Genomic DNA, 20,336 nt, shown 5'->3' with positions numbered 1-20,336 from the left:
TGGCGGGAGCACTTCCAGGTTCCACTTGGTGCCAGATTATCAGGAGTGCCAGACCACTGGATGCCGGACAATTGGGGCTCGTCTACACTGGCCCCTTTTCCGAAAGGGGCATGTTAATTTCACAGGTCGTAATAGGGAAATCCGCGGGGGATTTAAATATCCCCCGCGGCATTTAAATAAAAATGTCCGCCGCTTTTTTCCGGCTTTTAGAAAAGACGGAAAAGAGCGTCTACGCTGGCCCCAATCCTCCGGAAGCCCTTTTCCGGAGGATCTCTTATTCCTACTTCAAAGGAATTGAAGGGCTTTTTTCCGGAGGATCAGGGCCAGCGTAGACGCTCTTTTCCGGCTTTTCTAAAAGCCGGAAAAAAGCGGCGGACATTTTTATTTAAATGCCGCAGGGGATATTTAAATCCCCCGCGGATTTCCCTATTACGACCTGTGAAATTAACATGCCTCTTTCGGAAAAGGGGCCAGTGTAGATGTAGCCTTGGAGTTTTACTGTACTAGCATGGAACAGCTAATGTTTGTATTAACAGAAATCAGCAAAAAAATCACTCAGTGCAGAAGAATCTCTCTGAGCTTTTAGAGGCTCAAAGAATGTCTCCATCAACATACTGGGAAAATGATAGTTTACTCTTCTTTAATTTTGTACTTGCACTGCCCTCTAGGTATGGATGTTGACATAGCTGTCTAGCTCTTTAAAAAAAAAAAGTACAGTAAACACATTTTAAATTCAAGCACCTACAGAAGAAGGTGACATTTTCAAAAGAGCCCTTAGGCTCAGAGTTATTTTTGAAAATGGAACTTGGGCTCTAAGTCACTCCAATTTCAGTAGAAGATTACAGCAATGTTTTCAAAATGGCGAGAAACGGTGGAGGTCTAGACACAGAACGTGAATGGTCTGCATAGCTGGCAGCTCGGGGAGACCCACTTGATACCTCGTTTTATAATAAATGTTAGTTCAGAGTGTTAATAAGGGTTCGATCCTGTGAATTCCTGAGCACCTCCAGCAAGAGGTTCTTGGTGTCAATTTCCAATGAATTCAGCAGAAGCTGAAGGCATTCAGAGCTTTGGAGGTGGTCCTCAGCATCTAGTGGAGAGGAGTCTACTTAGAAAGGTTTTGTTGCAAGCAAAAGAAAGAGAACAATTTTTACATGTTTATGTGCATTATGTTATTCAAAATTAAGTGAAGAGCTTTTTGGCTGTGAATTTCTTAAGCAATCAGGTCAGAGATTAACTTCGTCCCAAGATTAACCTTCTTTCCATCCAGTTGGGAGTTAAAAAATGTAAAGGTTAAACATGATTATCTAAAGACATTTTGAGGTTCTATGCTCACCCTTGTATTTTTTGTTTGTTTTCCTTGCACACAAAATCCAATTGCAATAGTCTATGCAAGCACTGGAACACAAATCATTCTAAGCAAGTGGCTCAATTAGTGGTCATTGACTTTTGGCTGGAGTTAAAAAGGGGAGCAGAGAAGGATATATTGTATTGCATCTCCTTGTCATTGCATTTCACATCATCATCATATTATTGAGAGCACTGAAATAACTCATCGGATTTTCATTTAAAAGGCCAGGCCACATTTTCATACCATGGTGCTTAATTTGCACCTGCAAAACATGCACAAAAATACATTTGCCTGTGTAACTATCTTTTAGCATACACAGTTATCTGATTTTCGGGCATGTATTTTGCATATGCAAGTTACATTTAGAAGTGAGAACTGACATATAATGTAGTATCTCGTTTAAACAGCTTCTTTCCTCCCCTTACTCTCATTTGTAACACCTCCTCAGATTGAAAGTAAATTGATTAGTGTTTGCTCCAGGGGAGGCACATACCAGTGTGAGGTCTGTAGGTGAAAAAAGTCTATTTAAAAAATTAATCAAATAGATAAAGAATTCAGAGGCCTTCATCCATCATTATTACAAATACAAGTAAAATTTTGGACTTAAAAAGCTTGACACAGTTCCTTTAAATATCTAGCATTTAACCAAGATAATATTTTTGTTTCCTAAGTCATGGACAACAAGAAAAATACTGTAATGCTTGTTTTAGAACAAAAATAATACATCAGTCTTCTGTAATGGCTCCTTATGGTCTCATATTTGTTACCAGTTTTGAGAGAGCACTATTCATTTCCTGCCTACATACTTTGTTTTTCACATTTTCCTAGTCTATGATTTCAATTATTAAGTACATTGGAATACAGAACAACCTCTCATCTCCAGAGGTCGTGAGGGTCTTCCCAAAATCTGAGGACAAGAGGTATTTTGGATGATGGGGGACAAAAGCCAACTGACGAGAGTCATTCTGGATCTCCATAACCTGAGCACAGAAAAGGGATGCTGGACAGCTTCAAACAAGGCTGTCATCTGGCTTTTGACACCACAGGATAGTGACGGGAAAGCTAGTTGTCTTTGCAGATGGAGCTCAGGGTTAGCTGAGGATAGTCCCTTTTGAATGAATTGGTTTGCAAAGCACAATAGCATTTCCCCCAGTGTAACCTAGTAGAGGGGTGGGCAACAAACAAAACCAAAAGTTTGAATTAAGCAATAATTTGGTTTTTATTTTATAAATACCCAGTGATTATGTAATGTAACCAGGTATGTCTTATAATATGTATAAATGCATATATCAGCAGCTCTCAACCATCCCAGGCTACTGTACCCCTTTCAAGAGTCTGATTTCTTTTGTATACCCCAAGTTTCACCTCTCAAACTACTTGCTTACAAAATCAGACATACAATTGTGAAAGTGGCACAGCCACAGTTACTGAAAAATTGCTTACCTTCTCATTTTGACCATATAATTAAAAATAAATCAACTAGAACAGGGGTGGGGCCAACCTGTGGCTCTTCTGAAGTTAATATGCGGCTCCTTGCTCAGGCACCGACTCTGGGGCTGTAGCTACATCTGCCAAATTTCCAGTGCTCAATTCCTGGCTCCACCACTTCCTTGAAGCGTATTGCACCCTCGCTCCTTCCTTTCTTCACACAGAGCCTGCTGAGTGCCATGAAACAGCTGACTGCAGTGGGCAGGAAGCATGGAAAAAGAGGAGGAGGCACTGATTGGTGGGGCTGCTGGTGGGCAAAAGATTCTGAAGAGTGGAGAAGAGGCACCTGATGAGGAGTGCTGATAAATTACTGTCGCTCTTTGGCAATGTACATTGGTAAATTGTGGCTTGCTCTCAGGATCAGGTTGGCCACACCTGAACTAGAATATAAATATTCCAGTGTATAGTATATACAACAGTATAAACAAGTCAGTATCTGTATGACATTGTAGTTTGTACTGTCTTTGTTAGTGCTTTTTATCTAATTTATTTTAAAACTATGCAGTTATTGAAATAAGTTGGTGTACCCCTTGGAAGACCTCTGCACAACAAGGGGTACGTATACCTCTGGTTGAGAACCGCTGGAAGTACTTGCAGAATACATCAGAACTCAGTTATTCAATACTGGTCATACGTAATGCAAACTTTTTTCAGTCCCATTCTTTTTATTTATTTTAGGATGTAATTAGGACTATTGTTCAGAGTGGTGGCATCAAGCATTTAGCTACCATGGCAACAAGTGAACATGTAATAATGCAGAACGAAGCTCTTGTCGCTCTGGCACTAATAGCAGCATTAGAATTAGGTGAGTATCCTGATGGTCGGTTCTTATTTCCCCTATAGCCAGTGCTCAAGAGAATCTTGGGGTGGAAAATCCAAGCAGAAGTGAGTTTTGTGAGCAGAACTATATGGGATCCTGCAGAAATCTACCAGTGAAGACCTTAACTTTCATGAGATTGGGATTCTTTGTTAATATATACCTATATGGGCAAAACCAGGATCTTAGCTAGAGCTAACAAGGGCTCTTTTACACGATGATAATGATACATGATAGCAGTTTTTAAGTATCCAAAAGGGTATTACAAGGAGGAAGAAAAATGGTTCTCCTTGGCCTCTGATGATAGGAGAAGCAGCAATGGGCTTAAATAACAGTAAGGGGGGTTTAGGTTGGACATTAGGAAAAGCTTTCGAACTGTCAAGGTGGTGAAGCATTGGAATAAACTGCCTAGGGAGGTTGTGTACTCTTCATCACTGGAGATATTTAAGAACAGGTTGGATAGACATCTGTCAGGGATGATCTTGATGATTCTTAGTCCTGCTGTGAGGCCAGGGGCCTGGACTTGATGACCTCTCGAGGTGCCTGCAAGTTCTAGTATTCTGTGATTCTATGATAATGCGATGGTGACTCAGAGATGATAAGCATGAAACCCCCAGATATCACACTTTTAATTACATCTCAGACTGGAGACATGATCAACCATGGGATTTAAAAAAAATTGATGTAGCCTAGTCAGGAAGCTAATCTAGAAAAAGGGCTTACATAGGACCTAGCACTAGCTGTGTTCAAATGGAGACATTCTAACTCAGTATAGTGAGAACTGCTGCGCTAGGTGCTGATACAATCCAAGGGAAGCTAGTAAAATGCTGGGTGCTCCACAAATAATGTCTCTAACTAGTTTTATTAAATGTCTCAGCAACAAAAATAGGGTTTTGATCATATCAGTATAAAAATCGTGTATTTTTAAATGCCATGGCCTGTGTTTTTAATACCTTAACATTTGCTAAAGAAAGAAAGAATTGATTTTCTGTTCTACCATTTTTCCTGCTTGGTTGCTCTTCATACTTCACTGATCTTGGACAATAGAACTAGACTGTTCAACATTCCTTACTTTTGCGGTCAGTTTCCTCTATTGTTCTCTTACACTAGCAGAATGCTGTTGTGTTCTGCTTCCAAAACATGGCAAAAGACGCATGAGCTATAAAAACAAAATTAATTGCATTAAAAACATTAAGAAGAAAATATGTCTATTCATTTTGGTCTATTAATCCCTCCTCTTTGTCTTCAAACCATTACATTTTGGGCTTAAACTAAGTTGACAGTGTCCCCTTAAAAACTTAGCCCAAATCAGGTACTCCTTACTCAGGTTCTGATCCTACTAATTATTGAGCATTCTGAATAAGTGCTGAGAAACCCCAGTTCCCTTTTGCCTTTTGATTTCAGAGATCACACCTTCAGCTTTTATTCTCTCGAATGTGTGTGTCTATGTATATGTAAATAATATTTCAGTACATTACCAAATGTGCAGCAAAAATGACTAATGATGTTCTTGGATTTACAACTTTCACTTATTTATGTTGTAGTCACTGCTGAGAAGGACCTCGAAAATGCTAAACTAGTTCAGATTCTACACAGACTGCTCTCAGATGAGAGGAGTGCTCCAGAAATCAAGTACAACTCCATGGTGTTGATTTGTGCTCTCATGGCATCTGGTGAGTATTTACAAGGTGCTGATTTATTCTGCTTCTCTCTCTCTGTCTCTGCCCTCAACCTTTAACGACTAAACACTGTCAGCTTGGACTTGGATCCTCTACTATATACACTGGGCTCAATTCTCTACTCACACTAGTTTTACATAGACATAACTCCACCCACTATAGTGCAGTCACTCCTGGTATATAGTGCTGAGAGAAGGAAATCCGCCCTACCTGTGTACAGAAGGCTGAATAATAACTCAATTTTAGATGATAGAGTATTTTTGCATGATAAGTCATATGTAATAACAACAACTCTGACGACAGCTCCTGCATGGTGCAGAATTCTAGCTTCCAGACTTCAGTGGGCACTTAGCGCTTTAGCATATCTGTGCAGATACATAAACACATAGCACCGAGTTTAAGTAAACTCCCTGTTTGCTATCATTTGCACACAGAGGGTATGTCTAGACTATATGCCTCTGTCAACAGAGGCATGTAAATTAGACTACCCGACATAGTCAATGAAGCGGGGATTTAAATATCCCCGGCTTCATTAAAATAAAAATGGCTGCTGCGCTGTGCTGGCTCAGCTGATGGTCGTTTCACAAGGCATAAGGGAGCGGTCGACAAAGGGTTCCCTGTCAACCGATCCGTGTCTTAACTGCTGAGCTGTGCTGACGATCAGCTGAGACGGCACAACGCGGCGGCCATTTTTATTTTAATGAAGCCGGGGATATTTAAATCCCAGCTTTATTGACTATGTCGGATAGTCTAATTTACATGCCTCTGGTGACAGAGGCATGTAGTCTAGACATACTCTTAGGTTTTCACTCTCAATAACACAGTAAAGTTAGGGCTGGTTTCTCCTCCCTTTTTGCCCCCCTCTCTCCCCTCAAGGAATCTCTTTATTTTTGTTTTAAATGTAAAAGAAAGCTAGAAAATGGACAGAGAAAATAAAAAGGATAAATGGAAATGAGTGAGAAAAGAAACAAGCACTGCTAACGTACTTAAAATGGAGAGTCACACGCAGTTCTTTGCTTCGGGAGGCCTTAACTGCTTGTGCCCAGCTTTCTGACCCACTTTACTCTAGGGCATTCTGCAAAGGTGAACAAAACCTAGTCTAACATTCCTTGCTAACATGCCACCTTTAAACTCTTTAGAAATTTAAAATTATTGAGCCAGTTTCCTTCAAACTTTAGATGATTTGGAGTTTGACCTTTCAACTTTCAGCCTTTTAAGGAAGAGCACAGATCAACACAAAAGCACTCTCACCACCAACCACGCACCCCACAATAGAAACACTAACCCAGGAACCAATCTCTACAACAAATCCTGTCCACATATCTCCCCTAGACACACAGGCTGTGTCTAGACTGGCTGCTTGAATTTCCGCAAAAGCACTGACGATCTCATGTAAGATTGTCAGTGCTTTTGGGGAAATAATATGCTGCTCCTGTTCGGGCAAAAGTCTTTTTCCGAAAAACTTTTGCACAAAAGGGCCAGTGTAGACAGCAGAGATTTGTTTTCCGCAAAAAAGCCCCGATCGCGAAAATGGCCATCGGGGCTTTTTTGCGGAAAAGCGCATCTAGATTGGCCATGGATGCTTTTCTGCAAAAAGTGCTTATGCAGAAAAGCATCCTGCCAATCTAGACGTGCTTTTCTGAAAATGCTTTTAACGGAAAACTTTTCCGTTAAAAGCATTTCCGGAAAATCATGCCAGTGTAGACGTAGCCCTTATCTAGGACCTAACTACAGCAGTCGCACCATCAAAGGCGCATTCACCTGCACTTCTACTCATGTGTGATATAGGCCCTCATGTACATTGGATAGACTGGACTGACTCTATGCAATAGAATAAATGGACACATCAGACATCAAGAATGGTAAAATAAATTAAAAAAACAGTGGAAGAACATTTTAAACCCCCTGAACACACAGACTTAAAAGCTGCCATCCTCAAACAAAAGAACTTCAAAAACAGACTAATGTGAAACTGCTGAGCTTATGCAAATTTGACTCCCATCAGAATGGGTCTGAATAGGGATTGCTAACTGCTCTCTCATTACAATAAGTGATTTTCCACTTTAAGTAGTCTCACCTTCTTGTCCATATCCACCCTGACTGAATTAGCTCAGGTATAACACTCCTTTCTCTGTTTCTTTTTCTTTCACTTCATGCATCTGACAAAATGAGGTACAATACCTGAAAATTCACTACTGAAAGGTTGCAGACAAATAGGAGAGAGGCCAGCAGAGGGCAACAAGAATAAGTAGGGGGCTGGAGAACGTGACTTGTGAGGAGAGGCTGAGGGAACTGGTCTTATTTAATCTACAGAGGAGAAGAATGAGGGGAGATTTGATAGCAGCCTTCAACTACCTGAAAGAGGTGGGAGCGTTCCCCAAGAGGACATAGCCAGGTTATTCTCAGTGGTGGCAGATGACAGAACAAAGAGTACTAGTCTCAAGTTGCAGTGGGGAAGGTTTAGGTTGGCTATTAGTTTTTTCCTACTTCACTAGGAGGGTGGGGAAGCACTGGAATGGGTTACCTAGAGAGGTGGTGGAATCTCCACCCTTAGAGGCTTGTAAGACCAGGCTTGACTAAGCCCTGGCTGGAATGTGTTAGTTGGAGTTGGTCCTGCTTTGATCACAGAGTTGACCTAGGTGAGCTTCTGAGATCTCTTCCACTCCTAATCATCTAAGATGTTTGAGAGTCAAGAAGGAGATAATTGATCTACTTACCACCAGCTTCCGTGCTGAAATTCCCACTATTGTGTTTAAATCCAACATTTTTAATCCATTTGGTATTAGTGGTTCTTTGAGTCCCTCTTGGAATGACTTGAAAGCAATTCTCAGGAGCTTCTTTACCTGTCTGTCCATCTTCCACTGGCCCCTTTAGCTGCTGAGTATTGCTTGAGCTACCTGTTTCATACAGTAAGCCCCAGAGTTTTTTCCACCTGTTTGTATTGTTCAGTCCTATGGCTCTTTTCACCAGGTGTTTCTGCGGCTCTCTCCTGCTCTAAAATAAGGAGATGAGATCTTTTAGTCTTACGATTTAAAGAGGTACCCCACTTTTGGACTTGTAGCCTGCTGTTAACCGCAAACATAGAAAATGTCTCTTCTTCCCCCCTTCTACCAAGTCCTTCCCTTTATGTCTCCAATCCCAGTGTAGATTGTATATTTATGCTTGTAAGTTATGTTGTTTTCTCTGCTGGTGAGTGAAGAAGTTCTTGAAGTGATTTTAAAATAATATACATGTAGAAAGTATCTGTAGCTCAGAACTCTGTAGCTTCTAAGACATGTGAGTTCATAGGGTATCGCTATATTGCATCAGGAAGCGTGCCCTCCACCATGGGCAGACAGAGACACACTACTCCTGCTCAAGCTAGCATGCTCAAAATGGCAGCATGGATTTGAAGCATGGGTAGCACTCTAACCCCCCACCCCACCCCAAATACAGACCCAAGGGATTGGACAGGCTTGTATTCGGGTGACCACAATATCCACCTTGCTATTTTTTAGTGTGCTTTAAGTTTAAACAGAGCTGGCATCCTGGGCTGGGAAGCACACTCCTAGCTGCAGTGGATTGATGGTTTTTTACAATATACATGGGTTCTACAATGGAAGCTTTTGTCACTGTACTTTGTTCTAGTGAAGTGATACTACATTTCACATCTTAGTGCTAGCAATTGCATATTACCAGTTAAATATATATTTCCTGCCAGTTGGGGACTGGTGTTGCAATGGAGTCAGTACGTTAAAAGAGAAGACAATGACTAGAGGAGGAAAAGTAAATGGTGTGACTTAAGGACTTGGGGGAAAAAACAGCATTCAAACTTAACACAGTCACTGTGTATGAAGACCCTGAGGCTTCTAAGTGTCTGGCTAAACAGAGCTTTTCTGCCAATTGTAACTCAGTGAGTGCCTGAAAGTTGATTTGGTTATACATGGTGTTATCCTGGAGGTAGGAGAAGGACAGAAAAGGCTTACACAGTAGACTAACTCCAGAACTGAAAACAGCTTAATTGAAATTGTTCACAGTATACAAACGTTCTCCAATGCACAGTCTTGGCTGTGCTGTCACACAGTAGGGGGTAAAACGTGCAAGATAATTGAAAGCAGGTGAACAGGAAACAAGGAAAGGAAACAAATGTCACAGAAAATTTGCTACAAGGAAAAGGAGCACATACCCTTTGTGTAAAATGTAGCTGATTTGGAACAGAGTTTCATATTTCTCATGAGCAGCCCAAGACTCAGTTTAATTGGCAGCACCTGGGGCAGCAGAAATATATTTGGATCTTGTTGCTGATCTGGAGTCTACCAGAATTTCCTAGCCTGCCTACAAATAAAGCCCAAAGCATATTTAAAAAAAATATATAGTGCCTACAGTATATAGCCTCCAGCTGTTTCAACAGAACTCATGATGTACTTCAAAAACAAATACTAAGGTTAATGCTATAGGCTTGTGTCACTTCTCCCCACCCTAAGTTACGTGCACAATAATGCACAGAACAATCCATGCTGACATCCTAAAGCAGAAGAAAACAGATTGCTCACCATTTTAGAGGGATTAGGCCATGTGTTAGATTTTTTTTTTAAATGCAGTCGAATATACTTGCAATAATTTTAAAACCACACTGTAAATAATTAACAATAACTAACAATAACTAAGTCATGCAGTGTCAGGGAAAGAACCTCTCTCACACAAGCGCACGCTTCAAACCTAACCATGCAATTTCTTAGGCTTTACGGCAAGCCTGAAGATCGCGTCTCTGGCTCTACCAGACTAGGTTAGGGAACGAGTTTGAAAGGTAAGAGGTTTGGGCTAAACATTCTTCCACCAGTAGCCATGCTGAAAGGCATCTGGGGATGGAACTTGATAAATACTGAGCGCTCACCTGAAGTGATACTACATCTGAAGTAAGCGGAGCCTCAACCCATTCCAAAATTAGGGCCCTAGAATTATTTCTGTTGCTATCACTGTGCTCAAAAGCAGTTGTGTCTGTATGCATCTTACTTCTGGGTTCTAGCTAGAATAGGTGCAAGTTCCTCTCTAATAATCCTCTAGACTTTTCTGTGCTCTGACATGAGGATACCTCCTGGGCTCCATTAGTTCTATTACCTCAATTACATGAAGTACAAGAGTCAAACACAAGGAAAGAGCATCTCATTAGCTGCTCTGAGAAAATTTAGCTATGTGCATGGAGATATGGTCTGAGACTGCTGTGTGTAAAACCTTCTTGCTTCTGTTTTCCAGAACCCCTTCACAAGGAAATGCAGAGCCTGGCATTTCTAGAAGTTGTATCCAAACTCCGCAGCCATGAGAACAAAACTGTTGCCCAGCAGGCCTCACTAACAGAGCAGAGACTTGCAGTAGAAAGCTGAGAAAAGTCTCCTGTTCCCACACAGCATCCCATCATGGATTTCACCTTTGTCCTCTGTCCTGCTGCCACTCCTGCTATGTTTTCCACTGTATCACTTGTGCATGCATGTAATGTTCCCACACAAATTGATGAACTGCTGTAGGTACCTGTCCAATAAGGTTTCTAAAATCCATAGGTGGTGTTAACATAAATCTGTCAGAAACAAGTCTCCACCCATAAATGTTCTACTTGTATTCTTGTTGCTTGGGCCACACAGTAGAATGTGCATGTTGTAGTCCTATGCTGAAGTAAAAGTGGTACTACATGACGACTCCTTTCTCTCACCCTGAACTGCATAACAACATACTGCTAACTTAGGGACAATACAGGAGGCAGCAAGTCCAGGCTATAATGTTGATGATGATAGGATTCAATAGTAAATCTAGCTCCATTTTTGGTGCTTTGGAAACATAGGTATGAATGGAACGTGTTGCTGCTCATTCACTGGTCTTGCCTAGTAATGTCAAACTCATGGTACCTAGAGGTAACAAATAAAATACCAGTGCTCTCACATTTTACCTTCTGGCTTTTCCTTTTTGTAATTAAATGCAGAATTAATGACTGTAGTATGCATGACGAGAAGCCCATTTTGGGACAGATCTGACCCTCAGGTGATTGAGGCCTTCCATTTAAAAAAGAAATGCAATGGAAACCACCTTAAACCACTAAAATCCATTTTCTTCTCCCCTTGTCATTAGCATGCACTCTGCAGGGGCGTTGTGTGATTTGGCAGAGTGGTTCTGAGCGAGGGCGCTAGCATTTATGTCGATGTACAATCCTTTTGTACATCTCCCCCAGTTCTGTTATTCGTAGGCCCTTCAAGGGCCCATGCTGGCCCTATCCCCTTTTCCCCAGATAGTCGCCAGATCTGCCATCTCTGAAGCCACACTCAGTCACTGTTCTCTGCTCTCCAACTTTCCAGGGCCCTTTTTCATTTTCAGGTAGCAGCGAGTAGCTTGGTTTTCTCCTCCACCTGGACTGGATAACCAGTAGTGCAGCGCTGCCTCCCTCCTGATTAGGGCTAAGCCCAAATAGTTCCATCTGCAAGCAATTTCCAACAGACTTCACAGAAGGTGAACTGGGCTCTGCCCCTTCTCAGCCAGCCGCCCCTTGTGCTGCAAGGGCATGGAGATTTCAGTCAGACAAGGGCATTGGGACCCCTAACCCCCAGCAAGCTGCGACTTGACCACAGGAAAGAGAACCAAACTAGGAGAGTCCACGGTAGAAGTCCTGGGGTAATTCAGGACCATAAGTCCACAGCAGGGCACCTGGTCCTGGCATTGATTGTAAATGCTCAAGAGAAAGCAGCAGGGTTCACAATCAGTTCTCCCTTCCTTCCAGCTTGATTAAGGAAACTCTGGCAGTTGGGCCCATCCTCCATCCTGGGAGGAGCCTATAGGGAAGGATTCCAAGAGAGCAATTTCCAGAGGGCTCAAGGCCCTGCATAAGACTAGCCACAAAGGACCCTCATGGCATAGTCAGGCACCCATGCTTGCAAAATATGCAAAAAAATCCCAACAGGAACAAACACCAATAAGGGTGTGTCTCAACTACACCCCTCTGCCAACTGAGGGATGGAGATTAGGCACTTTGAAAATGCAAATGAGCCTGGGATTTAAATATCCCAGGCTTCATTTGCATACTCACGTTCGGGCCCTTTCGAAAGTGAAAGCAAAGTCTAGTAGTGGCTCTGCCGACAGCGGGGAGCTTGATTTGCATCCCTCTGCCAACAGAGGGATGCAGTCTAGCCGTAACCTAAGAGAAAACCCCAGTGAAAGAAGTGTCATCAGACTCTGATTCTGAGAAGAATGTAAAGAAAAAGGTAACTTTGTTTTACTCTTTCCCTCCCCCGCACATGAGCAGTTTGAAACCATGCACAAAAAGGCTGTACCTACTATGGAGAGCCAACTTTTAAGCAGGTCTTGAGGACAAGACTTCAAGTAAATACTACCCTGCTAAATCCTCTCCCAAAGCAGCCATTCTCCTGCATGCATCCTTTGAGGAAGTAATCAGGGAGGAGCAGGAAACTCCTGAAAAAAAGGCAGAACACATGAAGAGGCATACACTAAGATTCTATATGATCCAAGAACCAAAAAATGCCATCACTGATATGCCAAAAGGGAATGCTACAATAACATCTTTAGGGTGGGATATGGTTAGTCCATCCACAGGAGACTACTTTCCTAAGTATCCTACAGATAGGAAGGTGGAAGTTATCCTCAGAAGGCACTTTGACGCAACCTCAGCCACGCTCAGAGCATCTCTGGCAACCAGTTCTTTTGTTTAAGTCACAGTCTCATGGCTAGAAGTATGTAAAGCCCCTGGGGGCAGAAAACAAACCGAATAAGTTTATACTGAAGAAAATCTCTCTGGCAACAGCATTCGTGGAAGATGCTTCAATGGACAGTATGTGGTTTTCTGTCATGGACAGGGCATCTAGTTCAGTGACTTGAGAACACATATATAGCTTTATCCCTGGAAATGAGACACTTCAGGCAGGACACGTGCACCTTGAAATTCTCATTTCTCCTCTTCAGAGACAAATTGGATATGGTAATGGCTAAAAACTATGGACAACACCAAACAGTTCCTCTACTCTAAAAAGACTAGCGGTTTCTAGTTTTTTCTAGAGCACTATCAAAAAGAGATGCTTTTTCTATCCAATGTCCTCAGAGATCTGACCATCAGAAGGCAGATTCCAGGAGATTCAGAATCTAATATTCACATTGGTCAGATAGAGGAGCCCAACCTCTGCTCAGGAATTTCAGCTCTTCAGCCTCCTGGCCGGGTGTACATGGGCATGATCGCGTATCAGGTGTTTTCAGACGTTTCTTCAGAGAGCATGAGACCACTCCCTGGCAGGGGTGGCCCTAAACTAGCTGCCAGCAACTGGCGCCCTAGGCAAACCATGCAATCGGCACCCCCACCTCCAAACTCCTAAATGATATTGCGCCACCATTTGGCACCCCATTTAACTTGGCGCCCTAGGCAACCACCTAGTTTGCCTATATGGATGGGCCGCCCCTGCTCCCTGGAGTACATGCAACTTCAAGTGCATGCCATGAAACAGGTCTTCCAACTCCCTGAGATTGGGAACAGCCTAGGAAGATGTTTGTAGGGGTCTTTCCAATGTGCTTGCTAGACAATCGAATTCTCACCGCCACCCGGGTGGCATAACAAACACATCTGCAACCCAAAATGGCACATGGAACCTTGGGGAAAGGAACCACAGCATCAACCTGTTGAGGGTGATCAAACTAGCACTTCTCAGATTCCAGAGCCACATGGAAGGAAGTCCCAATCTTCAAAAGTGACACATACACTTTGCTCTCTTCTAGGAGAACTTCAACACGAGGCCTACTTATCATCTGGACTAAAATTAAGCCTCAGGTCAAGTGCAGAAAACCCCCCAAAGGATTATGGGATTACATTAATTCTGTATTTCCTTCAACAAGCAGTAGATAAGGGATGCTGGCTAAGCACCTTTGTGCCCCCAGGTGTCAGTCCGTAGTAGTGCAATGTTTGCAGAATCTTCACACTGCCTGGTTAAGAACCTCAGCGCACTAAACTGGCCAGACAAGCAGTCAGACTCATCTTCCCTAAATGGGCTTCAAAAGCCCTAACCGCTCATTCGCCATCAAATCCTGTTTTCCTGTGTTGTTGAGGCAAACAAGGCAGCTGCTGTTCCTGCCCAGAAGGAATCCAAACTCCATATAATCTGTTGCCACTGTGTGGGCCAAAAGAGCATGTGCTTCGGCTGCAGAGCTGTGCAAAGCAGCAGCGGCTAACACTTTATCAGACCTATAGGAAGGAGCTGACTACAATGGAGCAGTAATAACTTTGCTATTTGAGCAGTCCGGTACAAGGGAGGGATTTCCCTCCCTTTCTCTGCTTTCTTACCTCCCTCTACTCCAGTTCACTGCTTCCCTGGTATAGCATGACTTTGCGAGACAATGAGCTGCAGAATGAAAAATTTCTTTCTTGATAATCCCCTTTTAACTAGCTGCTTCAACGACAGTTCCACCCACCCTAGATGGCTTGTCAGCTAAAGGTCAATATTTTATTTGGATAAGTCACCATAGTTACTTGGTTGGCATTGGAATTAGTGTTAGTATTTTCTACTACTTTTTACACAGCTTTGAAATGAATCCTGCGGCGACAAACTACAGAGGAGAGAGTGTGGCTGGCACAGGCTGTGCTCCAGTTTTGATATGGGTCTGAGTCTGGATACAGGAAGGAAAAATACTGGTTGAAACGCTGAAATTTGGGACTCTCTGGTCCAGCAATATCCATGGTCTGGTAGAACCCCAGATATTGCTGGACCAGAAAGCCTGCGGGAGCGAAGCCCCCACTGGCAGCAGCAGGTCCAGTGGCCAGAAGCCCAGCTTGGTCTGGCATGGCAGGGAGCGCAGCCCCAGCCGATAGCGGATCCCAGAGGCAAGGCCTAGGAGCAGAGTCCAGTGGCCAGACTCTGACGGCCCAGAGCAGGGCTGACAGCCGGGAGGGAAACCTCGACTTCCCCAGAACTGGTAAACTCCCTGGTTCAGGACCGCTCAGACTCCCAAGACCCGGGAGGTCCAACCAGTAGTCCATGGAGAGTGGAACTGTGGGAGATGCTGCTAGCAGACAGGAAGTCATCTGGTAAGAACTTTCAAAAGGAACTCAGATATAAAAGCTTTTAAAGGCACAGATTTATATAGAGCCTCCTCCAATAGTTGTTCAGAGAGAAGCATATGAAGTACAGAAATGCTAGATAAAAGAATTTTAACTGGTCTCTTGTAAGGTTGCCAGTTGACACAGGCTTGCGCATCACAAAGTTCTGAGCCTCACAGCTGTTCTTTGTAACAATGGTAACATGCTAACCAATTATCTGGCTCAATAACAGCTTGCAGAGAAGGGGATGTCATCTTTGCAGGCTTTAGTCTGTTTCTGTTTACCAGGAATTGGATGGACTGGAACAAGCAAGTCCTTTCACGTAGGCCAGCAAACAGTAGTGACTCTTCACTGTGCCTGAATCAAACTGATGACATAAGAATTTATGGATTTTCATACCGAATCAGTTCAGTGATCCAGATAATATGTTCCTGTCTCAGACACTAGCAGCCTATGCTTCAGTGGAAGATGAAAGAAACCGCACAGTGGGCAATTGTACAGTAACATGCCCATAAAAAAAAGTTTCATCCTCGTTCCAGTGAGTTACTAGTTTTTTATACTTCATTAGTGCCTGGGAGCCACAAACAACCACCGGGTCTCCATTGCACTTCTCAGTCTCAGACTTGTGTACGGCTCCCAACTGATTGTTCCTGTGGGTCAACAGCTCCCAACCTAAAACAGGTTCCACACCTCTGCATTAAATCATGTCCACATCATCAGCTGTTGTACTACCTGGGTGTAACAAAAACCCATTGAGAAATCTCTTTCCTTTCAGATATTTTCCATGGATAGAAACATCAACTTGACTTACTTTTTCACATGCAGGTGTCAGCTAGCTCTATGCCGCACACTGGGAGGTGGACTGTATAACTGATGGTGTTAAAAAGGGAGAACTCCCAGCATACAGAAATGGATTTGTCAGAGTGAACCCTCTGCTGGTTTGACTGGATCCGAGTTTATCACATTTCTTACATACCCAACACTTACTGTTGCTATCGAATCATTTAGTTTAAGAGCCTCCTCTAATCAGAACAATATTTCTTGCGTAGATCTAAGGACTGTATTATCTGAAATGTATTTGACTCGCCCCATTTACATTTCATTGTATCCATTTCACTGAAGTCACCTGAGTTCAAACGGTTGAAGTTTTATTTATGAATAGATGTACAGTAGCTAGATCAAGTCCAAATAAAGATTGTAACCTGTACTGCTCAAGTTATTTTTATGCCTGTGGTGTCAGACATTTCATTGCTTCCCTCCTGCTGCAGACTAAGCTCAAAGGAGTCGTATCTGACATGCTCAAAAGGCTAGGAGGAGCAGACAGTATCAAGCTACTGCATTTGATTTATAAAGGTCATACAGATGTAGACAAGATTTACTGTCTCACAAATCATCACCCTCAACAAAACACATCTGCTAACATTTGAACAAAGTGGCTTTTTACAAGACATTTCACTGGGAAAAAAAAATCAGTTTTTCCTGGTCGCAGATATTTAAGGTTAAAAAAAAAAAAAGTACTAGATTTTTTTTTTTTTTTGCTAATTAAATTTCCGTATCAAGGCAACAGACTCTACTGGATTTAATTTGTTTAAATAAAAATATAACCTCCTGGGGAGTTTCACTCAGACTGTACCACAATAATCAATATGGACATAAGGACTTTGAAACGCCATCCCAAAGACAATTAATGATGCAGAAAATATATGTTAATCACAGCCATCTGCCAGAAACAGCATGCAAGCTTTTAAAATGTGTATTTAACAGTTATTAAGGGAGCTCAATCATGAAAAAGTAAAGAATACACCTTACACCAATGACTCCATTAGTAAGTAATAAAGCAAGTTGTCCTAAGACCATACATGTCCATCAGATGTTGAAGTTCACTGGGCAAAATATTTTTCTAAAAAGATACATGTTAGTTTATCCACACATTGATGTTGGAATTATTAATCACTAATTTATCTCCATGACCAAGTGCCTCATCACCTACCTGACACTATAAAAGCACCTTCTTCGTCCATAACTGCTGAAAGTCCCTGGTACACGATGAAAAGTTGGTCCCTGACTAATAATGGAAAGTCACTGGACAAGGGCAAATGGCAGCTATCAACTGCACCTTCATATTGATGACAGTCTGCTCTGAAAACAAGAATTTTTAAAATGTGTGTTTTGAAAAACTGCAACTGTTTACCTACATTTTGACTAAGACCAAGTCTACAGTGGTGGAGGTAAATTGATGCAAGATATGCAACTCCCACTACATGAACTGCTGGAGTTGAGTATCTGTGGCAGCCCCACAGTGGGAGGTTGACTTACCAATTGTGACACTGCTGAAGGGGGTGCCCACAGCGTTCGATTTACTAGACCAATCTTTACTAGACCCGCTAAATCGAGCCCTTGAGGATCGATCACCAGAGTGTTGATCCTCCAGCAAGTGGAGACGCGGGGCTTAAATCAAGATGGAAGAAGGTGCATTTGACATCCTAACGTGCCCTACAGCATAGGTCTTACTAGCAGTAAGGCCTCACCAGTATTACTCATCAGTATGAAGTTCAAAATAACACCCATAAGAACTTAATTAGCTAAATCTTGTCCTAGGTCAGCAGCTTTAACTTGTATGGGTTTATTAACATTTGTCTATAACACTACAGATCCATGATGCTTTACTGAGAGAAAACACATAGAGGAGCATATGGTCTCCTAGAAAAGAATCTAATTTAGATTAAAGTTGTAAAACATATCTCTCACTGCATCATGGTATTTTCAACTATGGTATTTCCAATTGAATCCAAACAATGCTCTCACCAAAATTATCACCACCATATTATATTTAAATGGCCTCAACATTTGAATTTACCATTTTGCAAGTACAACCATTTACATGTGTGAAGACAAATGTATGCCACAAAAGATATTCGACAGACAATTGCTGGACTAAGGGAACAATCTAAAGCAGTGTGTGTTGTGCAAAAAAAAAAAAAAAAAACACAAAAAAGGTAGGGCGAAAAAAGGCTCGGGGGGGGGGAGTTATTGAGGTTAAAAAAAGGGTCAGGGGAAAGGTTTGTTTTGCTCAATGAAAGTCGCCTGCCTTTTTAAGGGTGGCCATTTTTAATTCTGTTGTTCTCTGTGGCACACCTCCAACTGCCTCACAGAACACAGTTTAAGAAACACTGATCTAAACTAAGCTCAGTATGAACACTGGTCTCTAGCAACCTGGAATGTCAGTAGCAGATATTCAATACAGAATAAACTTTTCCTGTTTGCTCGTAATACAGTTGGAAAAGGCCATTAATACCTGCATGATGTGCAACTTGTACAAGACATTATCGTAATTGTAACTTGTTATAACTCACCTTGATCCTCTGTTCAGGCAGAATTTGCCCTCTTCGGTGTGTTTCAGGAATTCCATTTCTTGTCATTTCATGATGAACCTGGGAATAAACCTTCCCTGCCACCCACAGCTAGACTTAGCTAGAATCACATATGCCATGGTTTCCAAGCTTTTTGTCATTACAACTCCATTTTACTGAATTATTTCCTCCCGGGACCCCAGGCAGCATGGAGGTTACCATTTGGAAGAACAAAATGGCATCCTCCACATAGTGTACCCTTACATGCACCATACTTGTGAGAATACACCCAATGGAGGATGCCATGTGTAGAGTAAAATGGCATGCTCTGCACAGCATGATCTCACACAACCCATAAGTAGAGGTTGCAATGCATTGAGGATACCCACTGGTCTACAAAATGGCATAATTTGCACAGTGTGATCATGTACACGTGGTTCGTGTGAGGACGGGCTATGCAGAGCAAAATGGAATCCTCCACGCACCAGAGATCACCATGACACCATCCGCTGGATTGTGATCCCAAATCCATTTGGGATCACAATCCAGTTTGGGAATCACTGGTGTATGCACTACTGACAAAGCCAGATACCAGTGCTGCCAAGATGGACAGAAGCACTTTTTCCACTCTAATGGAAAGCAGTTCCATTTATCTGGAAGTAATAATGGCCAGGGCAAAAATGGGAGGAGGACACTTAACAACAGCAGGCACTTTTGAAATTCTTCTCTCCTATATGTTTTAATAAGTGAACGCTTCAAAATTACTGGGATTATTTACACTAAGGATCAGTTCTGAAATTAATGCAGAGTTTTTTTTATTAGATCATAAATTTTAAGGGATTTTGCATTGGGCTGTATTAAACAAATCCGTACATAATTTTTACAGTAAAATTGATATGGAAATTGTCACAAGAACAACAATAAAAACCATCAAGAATTTAGCACAGCTGTGAACTTCACTCATTTCCATTTTAGTGTTAAAACTTGCTGTTCTCTGTGGCTGTCTGTGAAGCATTGCTCTCTTCAGAACTAGGGTATCCAACTGCCCTCTATCACCATTGTTATGGTGAATCATTAAGTTTCCACCAGGTTCTTCTCATTCTGCACAATCAGCTAAGTGACTTTTGAAAACTAAAAAGTCATTGAAATAATCAGACTAAAGTTCCAACAGCTGTGCTAAATTGCTATTTCAAGAGTAACAGAACTTATAGTTTGAAAACAGGTAAAACGAACAGTCTAATGTCCTCACTACAGCTAAATAATTTAACTATCCATTTCTCCCACAATTTGTATCGAAGTATATGTGGGAATACCTGGAGTTTGAATTTGCGATATGAACGGGTAACTGGTTAACCAGTTACCCAGGAGCAGTCTGCCACGGGCAGAGGGCTGCTCCAGCCCGGGCAGCCAGCCCCACTCCCAGCATGGGGGCCAGGAGCTGGCGGCAGCCCCAATGTGGAGTCCAGGAGCCAGTGACCAGCCCCATGCAGGGCTGGGAGAGGACACTCTGGGGGCTGAAGGCCACTTCAGCTGGGCTGAAGCAGTCCCCTGTCCAGCATCCCACTTAGTCAGTTAACTGGTTAAATGTTAAACCGATTAA

General features: G+C 42.3%; 1 protein-coding gene across 6 annotated transcripts in view; it reads left to right on the top strand.

Annotated features, from left to right (window-relative positions):
- The window catches only part of RAP1GDS1 (Rap1 GTPase-GDP dissociation stimulator 1), a 151,422-nt gene extending 140,178 nt beyond the window's left edge, over window positions 1-11,244 (top strand). For 5 of the 6 annotated variants that reach the window (XM_006130131.4, XM_075929640.2, XM_006130130.5 and 2 more), the window contains 3 exons: window positions 3,518-3,644; window positions 5,201-5,329; window positions 10,568-11,244. In XM_006130131.4, the coding sequence (XP_006130193.1) occupies window positions 3,518-3,644; window positions 5,201-5,329; window positions 10,568-10,695 (384 nt within the window). In that variant the 3' untranslated portion in view covers window positions 10,696-11,244. The other variant, XM_089778067.1, reaches the window with a different exon arrangement.
- The last annotated feature ends 9,092 nt before the right edge of the window (window positions 11,245-20,336 follow it).

The sequence above is a fragment of the Pelodiscus sinensis genome, chromosome 4 (assembly GCF_052426305.1).
Source record: "Pelodiscus sinensis isolate ZL-2025 chromosome 4, ASM5242630v1, whole genome shotgun sequence".
Taxonomy (NCBI): domain Eukaryota; kingdom Metazoa; phylum Chordata; order Testudines; family Trionychidae; genus Pelodiscus; species Pelodiscus sinensis.
The sequence above is the reverse complement of the archived record's forward strand: the minus strand, read 5'-3'. Positions and strand labels throughout refer to the sequence as shown.